This window comes from Schistocerca gregaria, chromosome 3 (genome assembly GCF_023897955.1).
Source record: "Schistocerca gregaria isolate iqSchGreg1 chromosome 3, iqSchGreg1.2, whole genome shotgun sequence".
NCBI lineage: Eukaryota > Metazoa > Arthropoda > Insecta > Orthoptera > Acrididae > Schistocerca > Schistocerca gregaria.
Window position 1 is genome coordinate 651,917,732 of NC_064922.1, and position 19,163 is coordinate 651,936,894.

The 19,163-nt window shown below is 41.2% G+C and overlaps 1 protein-coding gene across 6 annotated transcripts in view; it reads right to left on the reverse strand.

The window, feature by feature from the left end:
- LOC126356100 (glycerol-3-phosphate acyltransferase 1, mitochondrial) overlaps positions 1 to 19,163 on the reverse strand; it is a 387,533-nt gene that overhangs the window by 53,495 nt on the left and 314,875 nt on the right. For all 6 annotated transcript variants that reach the window (XM_050006796.1, XM_050006798.1, XM_050006795.1 and 3 more), the window contains 2 exons: positions 12,490 to 12,667; positions 12,188 to 12,396 (listed from right to left, as the gene is read on the reverse strand). In XM_050006796.1, the coding sequence (XP_049862753.1) occupies positions 12,188 to 12,396; positions 12,490 to 12,667 (387 nt within the window). The remainder of the gene's footprint in view (positions 1 to 12,187; positions 12,397 to 12,489; positions 12,668 to 19,163) is intronic.

Consider the following 19,163-nt stretch of genomic DNA (forward strand, 5'->3'; position numbering starts at 1 on the left):
CAAGCCTGGAGATACTGACAAGTTTCAGATGGATTATATAATGGCAAGACAGAGATTTAGGAACCAGGTTTTAAATTGTAAGACATTTCCAGGGGCAGATGTGGACTCTGACCACAATATATTGGTTATGACCTGTAGATTAAAACTAAAGAAACTGCAAAAAGGTGGGAATTTAAGGAGATGAGATCTGGGTAAACTAAAAGAACCAAAGGTTGTACAGAGTTTCAGGGAGAGCATAAGGGAGCAATTGAAAGGAATGGGGGAAAGAAATACAGTAGAACAAGAATGGGTAGCTTTGAGGGATGAAGTAGTGAAGGCAGCAGACAATCAAGTAGGTAAAAAGATGAGGACTAGTAGAAATCCTTGGGTAACAGAAGAAATATTGAATTTAATTGATGAAAGGAGAAAATATAAAAACGGAATAAGAACGTCTCACAAATGAGATCGACAGGAAGTGCAAAATGGCTAAGCAGGGATGGCTAGAGGACAAATGTAAGGATGTAGAGGCTTATCTCACTAGGGGTAAGGTCGATACTGCCTACAGGAAAATTAAAGAGACCTTTGGAGAAAAGAGAACCACTTGTATGAACATCAAGAGCTCAGATGGAAACCCAGTTCTAAGCAAAGGAAGGGAAAGCAGAAAGGTGGAAGGAGTATATACAAGGGTGATGTACTTGAGGACAATATTATGGAAATGGAAGAGGATGTAGATGAAGATGAAATGGGAGATACGATACTGCGTGAAGAGTTTGGCAGAGCACTGAAAGACCTGAGTTGAAACAAGGCCCCGGGTCAACATTCCATGAGAACTACTGACTGCCTCGGGTGAGCCAGTCCTGACAAAACTCTACTGTCTGGTGAGCAAGATGTATGAGATAGGCGAAATACCCTCAGACTTCAAGAAGAATATAATAGTTCCAATCCTAAAAAAAGCAGGCGTTGACAGATGTGAAAATTACCGAACTATCAGTTTAATAAATCACAGCTGCAAAATACTAACGCGAATTCTCTACAGACGAATGGAAAAACTAGTAGAAGCAGACCTCGAGGAAGATCAGTTTTGATACCGTAGAAATGTTGGAACACGTGAGGCAATACTGTCCTTACGACTTACCTTAGAAGCTAGATTAAGGAAGGCAACCTACATTTCTAGCATTTGTAGACTTAGAGAAAGCTTTTGACAATGTTGATTGGAATACTCTCTTTCAAATTCTGAAGGTAGCACGGGTAAAATACAGGGAGCGAAAGGCTATTTACAATTTGTACAGAAACCAGATGGCGGTTATAAGAGTCGATGGACATGAAAGGGAAGCAGTTGTCGGGAAGGGAGTGAGACAGGGTTGTAGTCTCTCGCCGATGTTATTCAATCTGTATATTGAGCAAGCAGTGAAGGAAACAAAAGAAAAATTCGGAGTAGGTATTAAAATCCATGGAGAAGAAATAAAAATGTTGAGGTTCGCCGATGACATCGTAATTCTGTCAGAGACAGCAAACGACTTGGAAGAGCAGTTGAACAGAATGGATAGTGTCTTGAAAGGAGGATATAAGATGAACATCAACAAAAGCAAAACGAGGATAATGGAATGCAGTCGAATTAAGTCGGGTGATGCTGAGGGAATTAGATTAGGAAATGAGACACTTAAAGTATTAAAGGAGTTTTGCTTGTTGGGGAGCAAAATAACTGATGATGGTCGAAGTAGAAACGATATAAAATGTAGACTGTCATAGGCAAGGAAAGCGTTTCTGAAGAAGAGAAATTTGTTAACATCGAATATAGATTTAAGCATCAGGAAGTCATTTCTAAAAGTATTTGTATGGAGTGTAGCCATGTATGGAAGTGAAACGTGGACGATAAATAGTTTGGACAAGAAGAGAATAGAAGCTTTCGAAATGTGGTGCTACAGAAGAATGCTGAAGATTAGATGGGTAGATCACATAACTAATGAGGAAGTATTGAATAGAATTGGGGAGAAGTGAAGTTTGTGGCATAACTTGGCCAGAAGAAGGGATCGGTTGGTAGGACATGTTCTGAAGCATCAAGGGATCACCAATTTATTATTGGAGGGCAGCGTGGAGGGTAAAAATCGTAGAGGGAGACCAAGAGATGACTACACTAAGCAGATTCAGAAGGATGTAGGTTGCAGTAGGTACTGGGAGATGAAGAAACTTGCATTAGATAGAGTAGCATGGAGAGCTGTATCCAACCAGTCTCAGGACTGAAGACCACAACAACAACCAACATGCTATCTGTCCACATGAATGGCCATCGACAAACTGTGGCCAAGAAACAAGTGGACTAATCTATTGCTGAACACTTTTCCAAACATAATATCCTTCATTTCAATGACTGCTTGCTTCACAGACTGTGCCATAAGGATCCTTCCCACCAACACCAGCTTTTCTGAATTGTGCAGATGGGAACTTTCTCTGCAATACGTCCTACTTCCCCGTAACCCTCCTGGCCTCAACCATTATTAGTCACAGTCCTCACCCATCCAGCCTCTTCCCTGTTCCCATCCCAGCACTACACAGCCGTCATTCCACCACCACACCCAGTCTCTCTATTTCTCTTCTTTTCCATTACTTTCCCCCCTCCTCCTTCCCCACCTCTCCCCTGCCCTCAGTCTAACCTGCAGCACTTCGCTGTCCACCCCCCCCCCCCCCACCCTACTATCCATTCTTCTCCCTGCTCCAGCCTCCTCCTTACCCCCACCCAGCTGCCACTACCATCATGCACTGGTGCTGCTGCTTGCAGCTGCCTGAGACTGCAGTTTTGTGTGTGTGTGTGTGTGTGGGGGGGGGGGGGGGGGTGCTGAAGGAGGTCTTAACGGCCGAAAGCTATAATTGTGTGTCTTTTTGTTGTGCCTATCAGCTACTCAGCATCCCACCTATATGTTGACAATCCTATACTTTTTAAATAATTTCAATTCTTTGTTTATTTGATGACACAGCATTTTCTGTCATCTTTAATATAATGTATACTATATAGTGATCACTTCTCATCAACTTTGGTTACAGGAGTGTACTATTGGCCTCAGCTGCCAGAGACCTGCCATCATGCCTCGGGGACTGCCCCAGTCTATGCTTGTCAGGAAGAAATGCTTATGTGCAGCACCATGCATTCACAAGCTGCGTGGAATGTTTGCCCACCCCACCACAGTGCATTAGCATTGTAGAGTTGAGTTGGGTTTCACGACTTCATACATGCACATTCAGCCGTACAGGTGCAGTGTACTTTATTGCACTCCGGAGAAGTCGTAAAGCTCAGTGTTCGCTTTGGTGCAACAATTGGTGACACAAAGTTTTTCAGTGTTCGCTTCTGTGCAACAAGTAGTGCCGCAAAGCCTATGCGAGATGATGTCCGTTGTGCATATTTTATGGTGAGAAGTTGACACATTGTTGCTTCAAATACCTAAGCAGACCAACTCCCAGATATGTGGGGTAAGGTTGTATCTAAACAAGAGAAGATTGGAACGGGTTACAGGAGGGAGAGCAATGGGATTGGAAAGTAGGTGGAGGAGAGACTCCCCAACCCTGTTCTCACTCCACTTCATGCTCCTACCCCCATACTAGTTCCTTGATCTGTGTTGCATTTCTATTGATCCAGCCCAGCCATTCTAATATTCCCATATTTCCTCCTCCCAGTATGGGTTATTTATCTCCTCCTTGTAATATCCCTTTCTCTCTCTCCCTGAATGTATGCCCTAATGTTCTACTTACCTGTTTATGGATGTACCTCCATGTGCCACCCCTTCATTATGTCTGTTACTCACACCCACCCCACCAGGCTGTAAGTGCATAGCACCAATACAAGCAATCATTCATTGCACAAACACAATATTGGAATTCCCACCAACTACATTTTAATTCGCTTCCACATAAACGAAAAATACAGCCATGCTGAATGATGATGTAGTAACTACAACATACAAAAAATGGGTTATATTAATGCACAGTCTAACACGGAAGTGTTCAACAGTCACGCAAACATTACAGCAGCTGAAGGCCTGATGCACCAGCTTATATATGCCTGTTTGCACATGGCGCAACACAGATGCACTGTCTGTGCCACTGTGAGGCAGCCTCTTTAGGCTGGCCATGGAGGCACACGCTGTTCAACTATGGGGGCACGTCATATATGGTTACAACACTTCTTCCCCCTTGAGGAAAACTGATCACCATGCAGATATCCCTGTCATCATTGGAAAGGGATGGCTGTTGGAGAAGCCACCGTGCCATCACGTGAGAATATGATCTGAAATGGCACAGGTGTGAACAAGTGTGATGCCCACTCCACTGCAAGAAACTGTAAAGGAGCATCTGTGATGGAGGTGCCATATCCATGTCTATCTCCAGGTAGGTACTTGCCATTGGAGGCAGCTGGGAAGACAAGCGCAGCGGTGACAGTGGGCCATGGAAATGGAGGTGGACTGGCATTAATTACCCTGCCCAGCAGTGGTGGACCACATAATGAAGATGGCGCAGGAGCTGAAGGGGACCAGAAAGGGTGCTGGAGGTGCCTGCAGAGCAGTGGTGTCCCTGACGTGTTGTCGGTCAAACACGGGCGGAGCTGGTCGTAGTGGCAGGACACAAAGCCATTTGAAGTGCGAACAACTCAGAGGCAGCAGCCTCAGCAGTTATGAATAACTGCCAGGATCCATTTAGGGAACCAGCCAGACATTCAGACCCAGTCAATGGAGTCTGGATGGAACCGCTAAGATGTGCATGCTGGCAGTTGGCTGGGCATTGGCCAAAGCAGATGAAGCAGCATAGAAGACTGGTGGCCATGCAGCAGCTCTGCCAGGCTACAGTCACCAATGGGAGTTAACCTGTAGTATCTCACAAACCTATAGAGGGCTACCTCGGGAGAAGGTAGTGTGATGCATCTTTCCATCCGAGTTTTGAAAGTACAGAGCAGCCACTCTGCCCTATTAACTGACTGAGGATGAAATGGAATGACCATAACATGCCAAATGCCAAATGTCACTCTTTGTGCAAAAATCTCCAGTGTCTTCAGACACTAATTTTGAGATGTTGTCCATCACAAGCACCTAATCTTTGCCAGGGCTGAGACTGTAGCCGCCGTGGATGCGGACAGGCAACAAACCATATAAAGAAACTCTGAGAAAGCATAAACTACAACAATCCGAAAGGAGTCGAGGAATGGACCTGCAGAATCAGCACAGGATGAATATGCTCTCAGAGCCTCTGGGAATCAGGAAAGAGGGAAAGAGGGGACCATGGCACTGCCTGATGGGTGGTGCGCTGTGGGTAGGCCGACACAACATGCATGATCTCCTCGTCAATACTCAGCCAAAACACATGATGCCCCACTGAATGTGGACAGGATCAAACTCTTGATAGTAACTCTTCAGTAGCCAACTGCACCAAACCATCAAGAACTGAGAGTTGGTGTTGGAGAGCATATTAATTATGCAAAGGATCCAACACTCAGGCTGGTAGTTTATCTGGCCAGCCATGTTGGACAAATTGAACGACATGACGTAAGACAGGATTGGCCGCAACAGCTGCCAAAATCTGAGAACTGGTAATGGGAAAACCACCCACGGTGTTTTGGGCTTCAATATCTAAATGGATACATAACAGTTCATCCTGATCAGATGCTGAATCAGGGCCAATCGGCAACTGAGAAAGAGCATCTGCATTAGTGCATTATATATTGCAGACAAACTGCTGCTTTGTCTGAAAGAGACGCCAATGGATGGAAACGAGAAACCAGAGGTTTTTCATCAGTAATCAAATTAAATTTAGAACCATAGAGGAAAACATGCCATTTTTGAGTGCTTTTACAATAGCAATGGCTTCTTTTTCTATCTGGGAGTAGTACTGTGATCTAGAGTTTTGGAAGCATTCGTAACAGTGCATTCAGAGCTGTCCTTGGATTTGTGTGGAGGAATGGCTGCATGACCACACCACCAGGTGTCTGTGGCCAAAATTAGATGTCGGCCAGGACTGAAAGTAGCCAAGCAAGGTGCGGAATGTAATTTGGACTTCAGCAGGGTAAAAAGCATGCTCGCAGATGAATGACCAGTGAAAAGGAACTTCATTATATAAGAGAGCTTGAAGGGGCTGGGCCACCGTGGCTGCATCAGGACGAAATTTATGGTAGCACACAATCTTTCTGAGAAATCCCTGCAACTCTGACATTGGTAGAGTGCAGCAAAACCGTAATGGTGTCACCACGCTGGCGTAATGGCTTGATGTCAGCACGAGACTTCGAAATCGAGACAGATAATAACACGGCTGGAAAAATTGTGATTTGTCCAAGTTACCTTTTTCAAACTGGTGGCCTGTAGCACTGTGAACAAGGTACGAAGTTTCTTTAAGTGTTGTTCTCTTTGGGAACCAAAGACCACAGTATAATCTAGGCAGTTGACGTACCCCAGCACAGAGCCTGTGAGTTGCTCCACAAATTTTTGGAAAATAACAGTGCTACCGACATTGAATGTCACATGTTGGATCAATATAGCCAGAAGGGGGCATTCACAAAAAGGATACATCTGGAATCATCATCCACAAGCACTTGAAAACAGGCTTCTGATAAGTCTATTTTGGAAAAATTACTGGCCCCCGGAAAGCCATGTTAGGAGTTCATCCTCACGGGGTAATGGACAGGTATCAATAACAGACTGTGAATTTACAGTCTACACCAAATGACATAACTTTATGGAGTTCCGCTTTGTCTTGATCCTGTAAAGCAATGGAGATTGGGCAGGAATGAAAAAAACAGGAAAGCACTGTTGGTTTCATTGTGACGTGATCCTTGAAATTGGTAGCACATCTTAAAACATCTGAAAACACTGATGCATAGAGCATCCAGATGATGGTATGGAACTTGATCCAATATCAGATGCACTTTGCCAGAAATAAAGAAGCCAAAAGTTTTGAAGGCATCTAACCCAAATAAGTTTTTAGTGTTGGCATCATCCACCGTTAGAAAGGTCAAACAACTGCTTTATTCACTGTGGTAGTAGAAAACTGTCATAATATCATAATATGGGTCTTTGTTGTCTACTGTAATTCACTAATCAACAAGAAACAGGGGACAATGCCAGTCATCCAAGATCCACATACGTTTTGATAACTTAAAGTGGCTGTTGCACCCTTGTCTAATTGCATTTTTAACATCTTGTCCATAACATATACTTCAATATAAAGTTTGTTTGGGGCTAACATCACTCGAGAAACATTGCTCACATCCCTGTTAATGTCTGAAGAATGAGGGTGAGAGTTACATATGGGTGCAATATTTTTTTTAACAGCTGTACATCACCCAATGCTTTGGGCACATGACCCACTTATGTTGAACAAAGCAATAAGGGTACGATGGGAGAGGAGCACATGACCACTGTTGTGGTGGTAACTGCTGCTGCTGTTTAACACTGCACTGCCCCATGTGATATGGAGACCATGACTGCATGGCTCCCCCACATGAGCTAACCAATAGTGGCTGAGGAGGAGATGCAATGGCAGCTACTTCAAACCAAGCTTCTATCTCATTCCCTGCTTCCCTAAATGCTTCAAAAGATCAGGCAATGTTCACAATCTCTGTGAGAGAGGTATTTTCACATTTTAATGCATGTTCATGAACTTCTCTTTCAGTGTCCGGGCCTATCATACCATCATGAGCCACTGAAACAGCATAGGATACAGGTGAGCTTCAGTAACAAACTGGCAACAATGACTAAGCCTGTGAAATTACCTTTGTACATATGTTGTCGATGCTTTTGACAATGTTTGAACTCAATGCAAGCAGTAATAACAAAAGTGTGTTTGCAATAACTAGAGAGCAGCTGACATTTCACCAAGTTCCCGAGGAGGACTAGGTAACACAAAATATGACAAATACAAGGAGAAATCCATGACAGAAAGAAAGCCTAACACATGTTGGAGTCAGTGCCACCAAAAGCTTGGAAATGTTGCAGAAGATGTTTTTCATATGCATCCCAATCCTCCACAGTACCATCACATGGAAGATACAGTGGGGGTTGCATCAATGGTAGTGAACCCTGGTACTTCAACAACGCTGCCAGCTGCCAAGCTGTTTAGTGCCATGAAGACAGCCTAATATTGGCTGGTTAGAGATTGTATTTATTCAACAAGAGAGGTAAAGTTGATACATAGTGCATACACGGACAAGGAAAAAAAATTCCTGTGGTTCCTGGTTAAAGCATACACATTTTTCTGGGTGTTTAAATGACAGTAAACTTTCTGCCAGAACTGTAAAACTTACTAGTCCTTTGAATGGTTAAGGATTTATGCACTGGTGTAGAATTTGCAGGCACTTTAAGAAACAACCCCTACACCCCAGAAAAAAAAGTTTTGGAAAGATCTTCGATGTGCAGTAGTATGTATGCTGCGTATTTTCATATTATGAAAGTATGTATTCAAGTTCCACCAAACACAGCATGTTAAAACACATTGAAATCGAGATTGTGATGCGCTTTTGTAAGCCAGTCATAGCTCATGTCACGTGATGTCGTCAGCCGATAATATCACATCTTCGGAGCAGACGACATGTGATATACTCAGCCAATAGCAACATCTCTGTTAAGAACTGCAAACACATCAACAGGAAAAGTTAATGCTTTCAATTAATACACATAGTGCAGCGACAAGAAAAGCTAAGCTTCCACATATAATATTGGTCTTTTATGTGTGTGTTACTTTAAGATACATCACACGAATGTGCCAGTAAAATTTTAAATAATGACTTAAGTGTCTGGTCTTCTGGGGTTGAGATTCTTCTAAGTGGCTGGAATCTTCAAAAGAGAGTCAAACAGTCCTTGATTTAAGACATTCAATGAACATTCTCGCATGCCACATAATTCACCTTGCGTCAAATGAAGTTTAATCTGAAAGTAAGGCTTTTCAAACAACCATTCACAGTATTTTCCCACAACCTGTTAGAATTCGTTCCAGCAACTGTCACAGAGCACCAGTAAACAGGCGTTACTGCTCGTGCACAACTACCAAGATGTAGTAGGAAGCCCGTATGTTCATATGTATACAGCATTAAGAGAGCTTCCATTACGTCAGAAATGAAATGGGACATCAGATGATACTCCGAGAACATAGGAATTTTGTAAATCATATTAAAATGTATAATTCAGCTTAAAGTGCGTAGCCGTATGTCCAGATTCACAAAGATGTAGGGTCCAACCTCATATTAAGCTTGTCGGTGTACTCTTTGGGATGCAAATTTTCTTGGAGTACCAGTAGTGTATTATCTCATGTTTGGTACTCTATTATGGCATAATGCCATATGTGCCGGAAGATGACACATGCATTTGAAATTCAGCAAACAGTTGAAACCGGCCAAAGGTGTGGAATGAAACACTTCGCTTCACATTAATTAACTGCCTCAGCGGCAAAGCTGCAATTTTTATGAAAATGCTACAAGACGGCGCGGTCATTTGGATGCACTTTCAATAACTTACGTCTTGACCACACTTATTTTTCATCAACCTTATGCATTTTGACTTCCCATCATTTTCAAAGCCTACAAAAATATAACATAAAACTGGCATCAGACGATATGAAAATATAATACATTTCAGCAATGATAAGAGACATGTTACAATGACTAGAATGTGACCTCCTAGCCTACCTTTGCTATGTCAGTCATATTGTATTCATAAGTGGCTGCACAGTGCTTCATACTGCATGGCACAACTTGAAAACTGTTGACAGCAGCTCTATTATAACTGTTTCGCAACCTATATTTATTACTTTATTTAAAAGTTGTCATTTTATAAACATTCATAGTTTCTGTATTGCAAACAGTTTTATAAGATTTTAATATGCCAAGATAAATATGAGTACCGCTTCCCCATTTTTGATTTACGTCATGACATTCTACAATGCTTGTTATTCACAGAAAAACAGTTTTATGGCCATACAACCACATACGGTATCTTAAGTATGCTGATAAAGTATTCATATGCATCTGCTCAGTGCCTCATGCAGCATGGCACAAGTTGAAAATTTTTGACAAAAGCACTACTAAAGCTGTTTCAGAACACTTCTACATTATTTTATTTAGGTTGTCATTTTATAAACATTTGTAGTCACAATATTTCCAAACGATTTTACAGGATTTTTTAATATGTTTTGATTAATATTTCCCGTTGACCCCTCCTCCTAACTGCGACATAGCGAGCTACGTTTTTTTATTTACAAAAACGATTTTATCTGATGTACGGTATCTTACTTATGTCAGCTTTAATCAGTTCCCTTACAAGTCTCTAGTAATCTATATAATTTTAACTTTCATTAAATATTTATAAACTTTAATCAATGGTAGTAATTTATGTGCTCTAAGTTGTAAATAAAACAAAAGACTTGTTTGTTAACTGACAGTTGAACCCAGCGCCAATCAGTGCGGCCTTCCAATGTATTAGAAAAAGAAAAATGTAACATGTTGTTTTATACATTAGTCCATTATTTACAAAAAGAAATGAATTATGAATAAAAAACTTGCTTGGTGTAACTTATTTTCAAACAATGTATGTGTGTTGTTGAAGTGGGAGGTGGTAAAGTACAGGGTGTACACGAAGTCCAGGAACACCTTTAATTATTTATTGCACAAGAACCAAACATTGTACAAATATCATACATATGTCATTTTGAAGAGAAACCCTGAAAGATTCTCCCCCCCTCCCATGTATACTGCCACAGCGTAGTTTGTTAACGCTAGTCACAAACATGACGAGTTCAGGTGCAGAATGAGCTTTCTGTGTGTTGGAGTTCGACAAAAGCAAGTGTGCTACAGCTGTCCAACGGATGTTTAGAACCAAGTATGGTAAGAAACCACCAACAAGGAAGGCCATTTACTACTGTCACAACAAATTCGTTATGTCGGTTTGCTTGGGCCCAGCAAAGAGAAGGCAACTGCCACAGTCGACGATGCCATGCTGGGACAGGTATAGCAAGAATTCGATTACCGTATTGATGGCTCACTCATGGCACGCATATAGAATGTTTGTAAACTTTCAACGTTTCTCTTCAAAATGCAATATATATGACATCTGTACAATGTTTAGCTCTTGTGCAACAAATAATTGAGTGTTCCCAGACTTTATGTACACCCTGTAATATCTTTTGTAAAACATTGTAAGTAATTCCCATATTGATTGATGAAATTATTTTATAGGTTGACACAATGAAAATTGTGATTGTAAACAGAAACAAATTGCAGTGTGTACCAAGTATTGAATGCCACCTCCCGCTTTAGTCCACTTGGCTTCCAAAATTTTCACTTGGTAGCAGTTTGCACTTCTCTCGTGCACAAGAATTGATGTGATGTAATGTTTTTATGTGACTGACATAGCAATGGTAAGCTAGGAAGCCACATTCTAGTTGTTATAACATGTCTCTTATCAATGGCGAAATGTATCATATTGTCATATCGCCTGATGCCAATTTTATGTTATACTTTTGTAGCCTTTGAAAATGACAGAGAGTCAAAATGCATAAGGTTGATAAAAGATAAAAGTGTGGTCAAAACATAAGTAAAGTTAATACAAGTAAAATCAGTGGAAAAGACTAATAAATCAAACTGAAGTTATATTTAAGTTACATTGAATCCCCTAGGTTCACTGATCGCTTTCACTTTCTTGCGCACAATAGTGTCATTTGCATACTGTTCTAGATTACTGCTCACCACAGATGAGATACTGTTTATACCTGTTCTATTTACTCAAACCTTTGTTGGTCTAGGAATATGATAAAAGCCTGTTGCCCTGCATCCATGGTGCACAGGAGGTTGGGTGTGGAGGAGAATGTTGTGTTTCCTTCCTTCCTTCCTTCCTTCCATCCATCCATCCATCCATCCATTCCTTCCTCTGTGTGTGTGAGGGAGGAGGAAAGGAGGGGGAGGGGGAAGGAAGAGAAGAAGTGAAGGTCCATCCATCCATCCATCCATCCATCCCTTCCTTCCTCTGTGTGTGTGAGGGAGGAGGAAAGGAGGGGGAGGGGGAAGGAAGAGAAGAAGTGAAGGTGATATTCCACGTAGCAATATTACAAAAAGCCAGCAAAGGAAGAGGGCTGGTTGCAGGTGCAGTGTTAGATCAGTGGGTTACAATGATATTATACATGTAAAAATAATGAAACCATTAACTTTAATTATTCTAATGACACAATGTTACAAGTAAAACAAACTTACTATATCCTGTGACAAAATATCTTTGTACTTGAAATTGTCTAGCTTGTCAATGATGACGTTTTCCAGCATCTGACAAGGTTTGCAGAAGATGAATTCAAATTGAAGTATATTACACAGTTCATACGCCCGCAGTATGATAGCTTCTTCAGATATCTGTTTCGTTTGTGGTGACTGACACTCCCATTGTATGAGAGAACAAAGGGCAGAACCTTAAAAAGATAACAGTACAGTAACTAAATATTGAAAACACTATGTTAATTTGACACAACAGCATGTAATTACAATGTGCGAGACTTACTCACCTATTGTACCTTCCACAGCAAAGAATGGAAGTAATGCACTGCTATAATAATACAATTCTATAACATTAGGCAGCATAGTAACTGGCTCAATAAAAACAGTAGGTTCTGGTTCTGACTGTCCGTCTAAAGAAACCACTCGTCTATCTTTTCTAACAAGGCCAGGACCCAGAAGTTCAAGCTGAAAAAAATGATGGCATGTAATGTTACCTCTGAAATAATGTGGTCTACATCAATGAAAACAATCAAGGACACAAGTGAGTTAAGATCTCTTATAGTCCACAATGCCAATGAAATTGAGATGAGTAAGTTGATTGTACAAAACAGAGAAGAGACAAACTGCCATTAATTTATTTCACTAATTCGAAATTGTCGAATGTAAAGAAATATCAAAAGAGGAAACTATTATGTGCAGTACAGAAATCAAATCATGAAAATATAACTACAAAATTATGGTAAATGATTTCCATTGGAGGGCGCAGGGAATAATTTTCAGGTTTCTAACACAACAGGCAGCAATTTTTTTCTTGTATACATTGTGAAAATAATGTCCAATTTATTACACCCTGCTACATCCAGCACCCCACTACATCCATTTACAAAACAGGCTGGCACAAATGAAAAGCTTAATCTGCCAAATATTGTAGATTTTTTTTAGTGGGCAAGTAGCAATGGACATCAACAGCTGTCCTAAAGTTAAGCAACTGATGTCTCAAAGGAGAGTGTTGCTTAGCACGTATTGGTAACATTAATAACTTTGAGACATGTCTGTAAAATCTGTGGTCAAGCTCTAATAAGCTTATCAACTGAATGGTGGGAACAGACAGAGGATAGACAGAGGGAAATCAGCATTATAAGAAGAGAGATAGATGGGTGTTGGAGGGGAGAGGTGGGGGGAAGGAGTGAGCTACACAAAAATGATATAAGACAGGCAGTAAGATTAAGAATAATGTTAACAGAAGAATGAACAGAAGCAACATATGCATTTTGCTTTGTACAACTTGGTTTTAACCAGACTGAGTGTTCTGAGCACTGCAGTGTGGGCATATGAGGCATCAGCATCACAGATTGCTGAAACATTGTAGGTATATTCATTAATCGATAGTTCCACTTACTGCCAGCAAGTGGAAAATATGGCGCTGTAAGCAGTAAGAATGTTGTGTGGGTACAGAAAAGGGTAGGAATTATCAAACACATGGTAACACATACTTCTGGCACATTTATTAGGATATCGTCACAATTTACAACATGTGTTCAATATAGCTTTCCAACTCATTAACATGCTGCATCCATAACACGACACTGTCGACAGTTGCTCGCAACATATCTGGTGTAATCAGAGCGATATGTTGTTGTATGCTTTCCTTCAGATCAGGAAGAGCATAGATACATCCCTGATTAATGAGGTAACATCTTTCAGATATCCCCAACCTTCAGGAGTCACATGGAGTTGGTCGGAGGATCTGGAAGCTACACTTCTTTAAAATGCCTAGAGGTGATGTGGTCATTACCAAAGGTTTCTCAAACCATTTCTTTCATCTGGAAAGTGACATATGGTGTCACCCATCTTGCATAGTTAGAATCACATTACACAAGGAGGCCCTTATGACAAGCAGAAGTCACTGTACATGTCATAGACCTGCGAGGTGTCATCTCTGTATTGAGAATGGCTGGTGGGCCCCCAAGAATGCACTGTCCGGTGCACAGTACCGTAAGGTGCTTAAAAATGTTATTAGGAAGGCAAAGAATAATTGGTAAGCAAACACAATAGCTAATTCACAGGATAAAATTAAAACCATATGGTTAGTTGTGAAGGAAGTGGCTGCTCAGCAGCGCAAGGTCTACGATATAAAGTCAGTTCATAGTAAAAATATTTCTGTTAATAATATCAGTATATGTACAGTACTTAACAATCATTTTCTGAGCATTGCTGGTGAATTAATTAAAATTTTAGCTTCTACAGAAAATCATATAACTCTCTTGGTAAATGCCTTTCCGAGATTGACGTCTGAAATACTCCTCTATGAAACGGACAAGATGGATATTGAGTCAATAATTAAATCACTGAGTACTAAGGACTCACATGGATATGATGGAGTGCCTAGCAGAATACTGAAGTGCTGTGTTGCACACGTGAGCCCTGTATTTAGCCATATTTGTAATTTTTCCTTTAGGAATGGTCAGTTTCCTGAATGATTAAAGTACTCAGTAGTAAAGCTGCTTGGTACAAAGGGAGAAAGGGATGATGTAAAAAATTTTAGACCCATTTCTATGCCATTAGTGTTTGCTAAAGTTATTGAAAAGGCTGTGTATGTAGGGATAATTGACCATTTTATATCACACGATTTGCTATCAAATGTACAGTTCGGCTTTAGAAGTCATTTAACAAGTAAAAATGCTACATTCTCTTTTATCTGTGAGGTACTGGATGGGTTAAACAAAAGCTTTTGAATGCATGGCATATTTTTTGATTTAACTACTTAGGCATTTAATTGTGTTGTCACAAAATATTGCTCCAGAAGTTGGACCATTACGGAATACAGGGAGTAGCTCATAATTGGTTCACCTCTTACTTTAGCAACAGACAGCTAAAGGTCATTATTCACAATGTTGAGATTGGGTTCCGAGTGGGGTACGGTCAAGCGGGTGTGTCCCATGAATCAGTGTTGGGGCCACTCCTGTTCCTTACTTATGAAAATGATATTATTATGGGTAACGCTAAAATATTTCTCTTTGCTGATGACACTAGCTTGGTAGTAAAGGATGCTGTGTGCAACACTGCCTCAGTTTCAAATAATGCAGTTCATAACGCAAGTTCATGGCTTGCAGAAAATAAGCTAACACCATATCACAGTAAGACTCAGTTTTTACAGTTTCTAACACACAATTCAACAAAACTTGACATTTTAATTTCACTGAATGGACATATAATTATTGAAACTGAACAGTTCAAATTTCTAGGTGTTCAGATAGATAGGAAACTGTCATGGAGAATCCCATGTCCAGGATATTGTTCAAAGACTTAATACTGCCATTTTTACTATTTGAACGGTATATGAAGTGAGTGATTGTTCGATACAACAATTAGCCTACTTTGCTTATTTTCATTCACATTGTTGTATGGTAGGTAACTCTTCCCATGCTCAGAAATGAGCAGTTCACGCAGTAAGTGATGTTATTTCCTGTTAACAATATTAGCTTATTCCCAAGAATAAGCAGCTTTCACTCAGTTAATACTTGGTAGAAATCAAACCTGCATTTGGATTGGACTTCCTTAACTCTTGTGCAGAAAAGTGTGCAGTATACTGCTGCATCCATTTTCAATAAGCTACCACTCAAGTTCAAAAACCTTAGCAGCACTCGAAGAGCTTTCAAATCAAAACGAAGTGTTTCCTCATGGTTCACTCTTTCTATTCTCTCGAAGAGTTCCTTGAAAAATTAGGCTGATTCTTGTTGTATTGTTGACTGTGTTTACTTAAACTTATGGATTGACTTTTTTGGGTTCATAAACATTTTATTTTGTCTGTTATTACTTTTATGTTGTAATCTCATGTACTGACACGTTCCATGACCTTGGAGATTTGCTCCTACGGAACTTGACGTATAAATATAAATAAATAAATGCTGGAAACACCACCAGCTCCTGCTTGCTGGTTGTGGGCTGTAGGGCTGGAAGTAGCCCACAGGGGGGATGGACACTGCACAGACAGAGGTGCAGGAGCTTGAAACAGGGTGCTGCTGGGCTGCCGTGGGATGCACCAGCTTCTCCACATCTTTGGACTGCACTGTGCCACGGAATGGTAAGAGCACTGGAGCTACCGGGAATGGTTGCAAAGTGGGAGACCCCAGGTGCCGCAGTGGCCATTGAGGGGATGAGCGACTGCTCAGAGGGGCCACTGGGGCAGGGGGAGCGGTCGATGGGGTAGGGTGGTGGGGGGCTGCTGGGTGACAGTAGACAGTGTCCTACTGCTGATGGCCAAGCTGATGCAGTCGTCATCTGCCCCAAGTCCAGGATCATGTGGTACCTAATACCATCTTCTTAAAAAGTGAGAGTGGTTCGGGGAAATGAAAAGGGTGGGGGTACCCAGGTGTGTAGGACCAGAGGTGAGCAAGAAAGGACAGGAGTGGATCCATTCACCAGTGGGGCCACTGGAATACCTGGAGGGGATGGCGGTGGCCCCTGTCCGGCAATGCACAGGCAAAACTGGTTGAGGTGGTGGGAAACAGATCTGTCACCCAACTACAGCATAGAAACCTTGTGCTCCATTGTTGCGGGATGACCAAATGCATGTGACCAGACTCCGAGGCCGGGAAGGAATTTCAGCACCGGTTGTACTGGCCTCAGGAGCGGAGCTGGCATTAGCAGGTGAAGCAGCGTGCGGCTGGTGGCCACGGAGAAACTCTGCTGGACTTTTCTCACGCAAGAGTGTGGCTTTGTCAGAACTTAAAAATTGACTTATAGCATATTCCATTGAACAGTCATCAATGTACTTGAGACTTTGAGATTTAAATGTGCCACCAGATGCTCAACTTCACCATTCAATTGTGGGTGAAAAGGTGGATTCCAAACATGTTGGATGCCACTTGTAGCACACAAGTTCCAACAGATTTGCGACAGAAACTGGGAACCACTGTCTGTTAGAAAATTCTGAGGAGGAGTTTCAATGGAAAAGAGTTTTGATCAGGCCGTGATGGCAGTGTCCCCTGTCATAGACCTGAGGCTGACTAGATATGGGAAGTGGGAATATGCATAAATCAGAATGAGCCAATCTGTTTCTAGTGGACATATTCCCAATGGGGCTGCGGATTAGAGAATCTTGGGAGCCACTTGCTGATCAGTGCATCTGTTGCATGATTGTACCATCGGCTCTAAGTGTTTTTCAATTCCTTGCCAGTATATACATGGCATCGTTTTTTGTTCTGGATACCCTCCCAGTGGTCAGAATGGAGAAGCTGCAGTATGTCATTCTGTAATTGGAGGGGGATGACGATTCACAACGACACATATTCCATAACCATGAGCACAACTCCATCTACCAAAATCAGCTGAAAACACAGATAAATGAAATCTGCCTTCCTTTGTAGCAGCTTCTCTAGCCTATCCCCCCTCCCTCTCCCTCCCAAAAAATGTTCAAATGTGTGTGAAATCTTATGCGACTTAACTGATACAGGGTGTGTACGTGGACAAAAAATTCCTGGATTTCCGGGTTAAAAATACACTTTTTCCCCGGATGAAAACATACTTTTTCCCTGTTAACTTTTGAACGATTATGGTTTTATACACAGGAGAAGAATTTCCCGGCACTTAATAAAACTAAACACAGGGGGAAAAATGTGCTTTGGAAAGATCTTTGATGTGCAGCAACATGTACACTGCATATTTTCGTATTACAACAGTATAAATTTGAATTCCACCAAACACTGCATGTTACTTTCCGAAGCATTGAAATAGAGACTGTGATGCGCTCTTGTAAGCCACGTGATTTCACCAGCACATAACAGTGGGTATTCAGAGCTTAGGACACGTGATGTAGTCAGCCAATAGCAACATCACTGTTAAGTAGCGCGAACACACAAACAGAAAAAGTTAATGGTTTAAATTAATATACATAGTGTTGCTAAACGAAACGCAAAGCTTTCACATACAATTTTGGCTTGTAAGACTTATACACTGCAAGAGAAGCTAAGCTTTCACGTACAATGTTGGTCTTTTATGCGCGTATTACAATTTAAGATATATCACACAAATGTGATCGTTAAATTTTTAATAACGACTTAAATGTCTGATCTTCTGGGCTCTAAATTCATCTAAATGGCTCATCATCAAAGAGTTGATTTTTAAATTAAAGTCAAACGCTCTGTGATTTAAGAAATTCGTTGTACATTATCGCACGTAGCTCCGTTGTAACTGTCAGAATGGTCCTTTGATGGTAACGCTTTTCAAACCACCATTCGGAATATTTTCCCGCGACCTGTTAGAAATAGGTTCGTTTCCGCAGTTGCCAGAGAGCGCCAGATGACAGGCGTCACCGCGCTTGCGCAGCTACGATGTCGCAGGGAGCCCATATGTTCGGACATGTAAAACATTAATAGATCATACATTATATCATAGAAGAAACAAGACATCCGAGGATACTCCAAGAGCATAGGAATTTGGAGACCCATACTAAAATGTGCACATTTGTATGTCCATATTCCCAGTTAAGTAGGCCACGACCTGATATTAAGTTTTTCAATGTGGTTTTTGGGATGTAAATTTTCTTGGAGTACCAGTACTGCGTTATCTCATGTTTGGTTCTTTATTATGGCATAATGTCATACGTGCTAGAAGTTAAAAACATGCACATGAAATGCAGCGAACAGTGTGTGGAATTAAAAAGAAAATTTCTTTAACAAACAGACAAAAATAACTTCATTGTTCTGCAAGGCAATTAATGCTTGACTGTTAGAAAGGTGGAAATCAGAAATCTGTTTTGTTTTCATTTGATGTGAGAGCAGTAAACAAAGAGGAAACAGCAAAATCACTAAATGTAAACACGGGTGACGTGGAGACTACCCAATGTAACTCAGACCGCTCTGCACATCAGCCCCGCATCTACGATATTTCCGAACCGGTGCAATACCCCACCACTCCCTCGAGCGTTTGAGATAGGACGTCAAAAACTAAAAAAATCGAA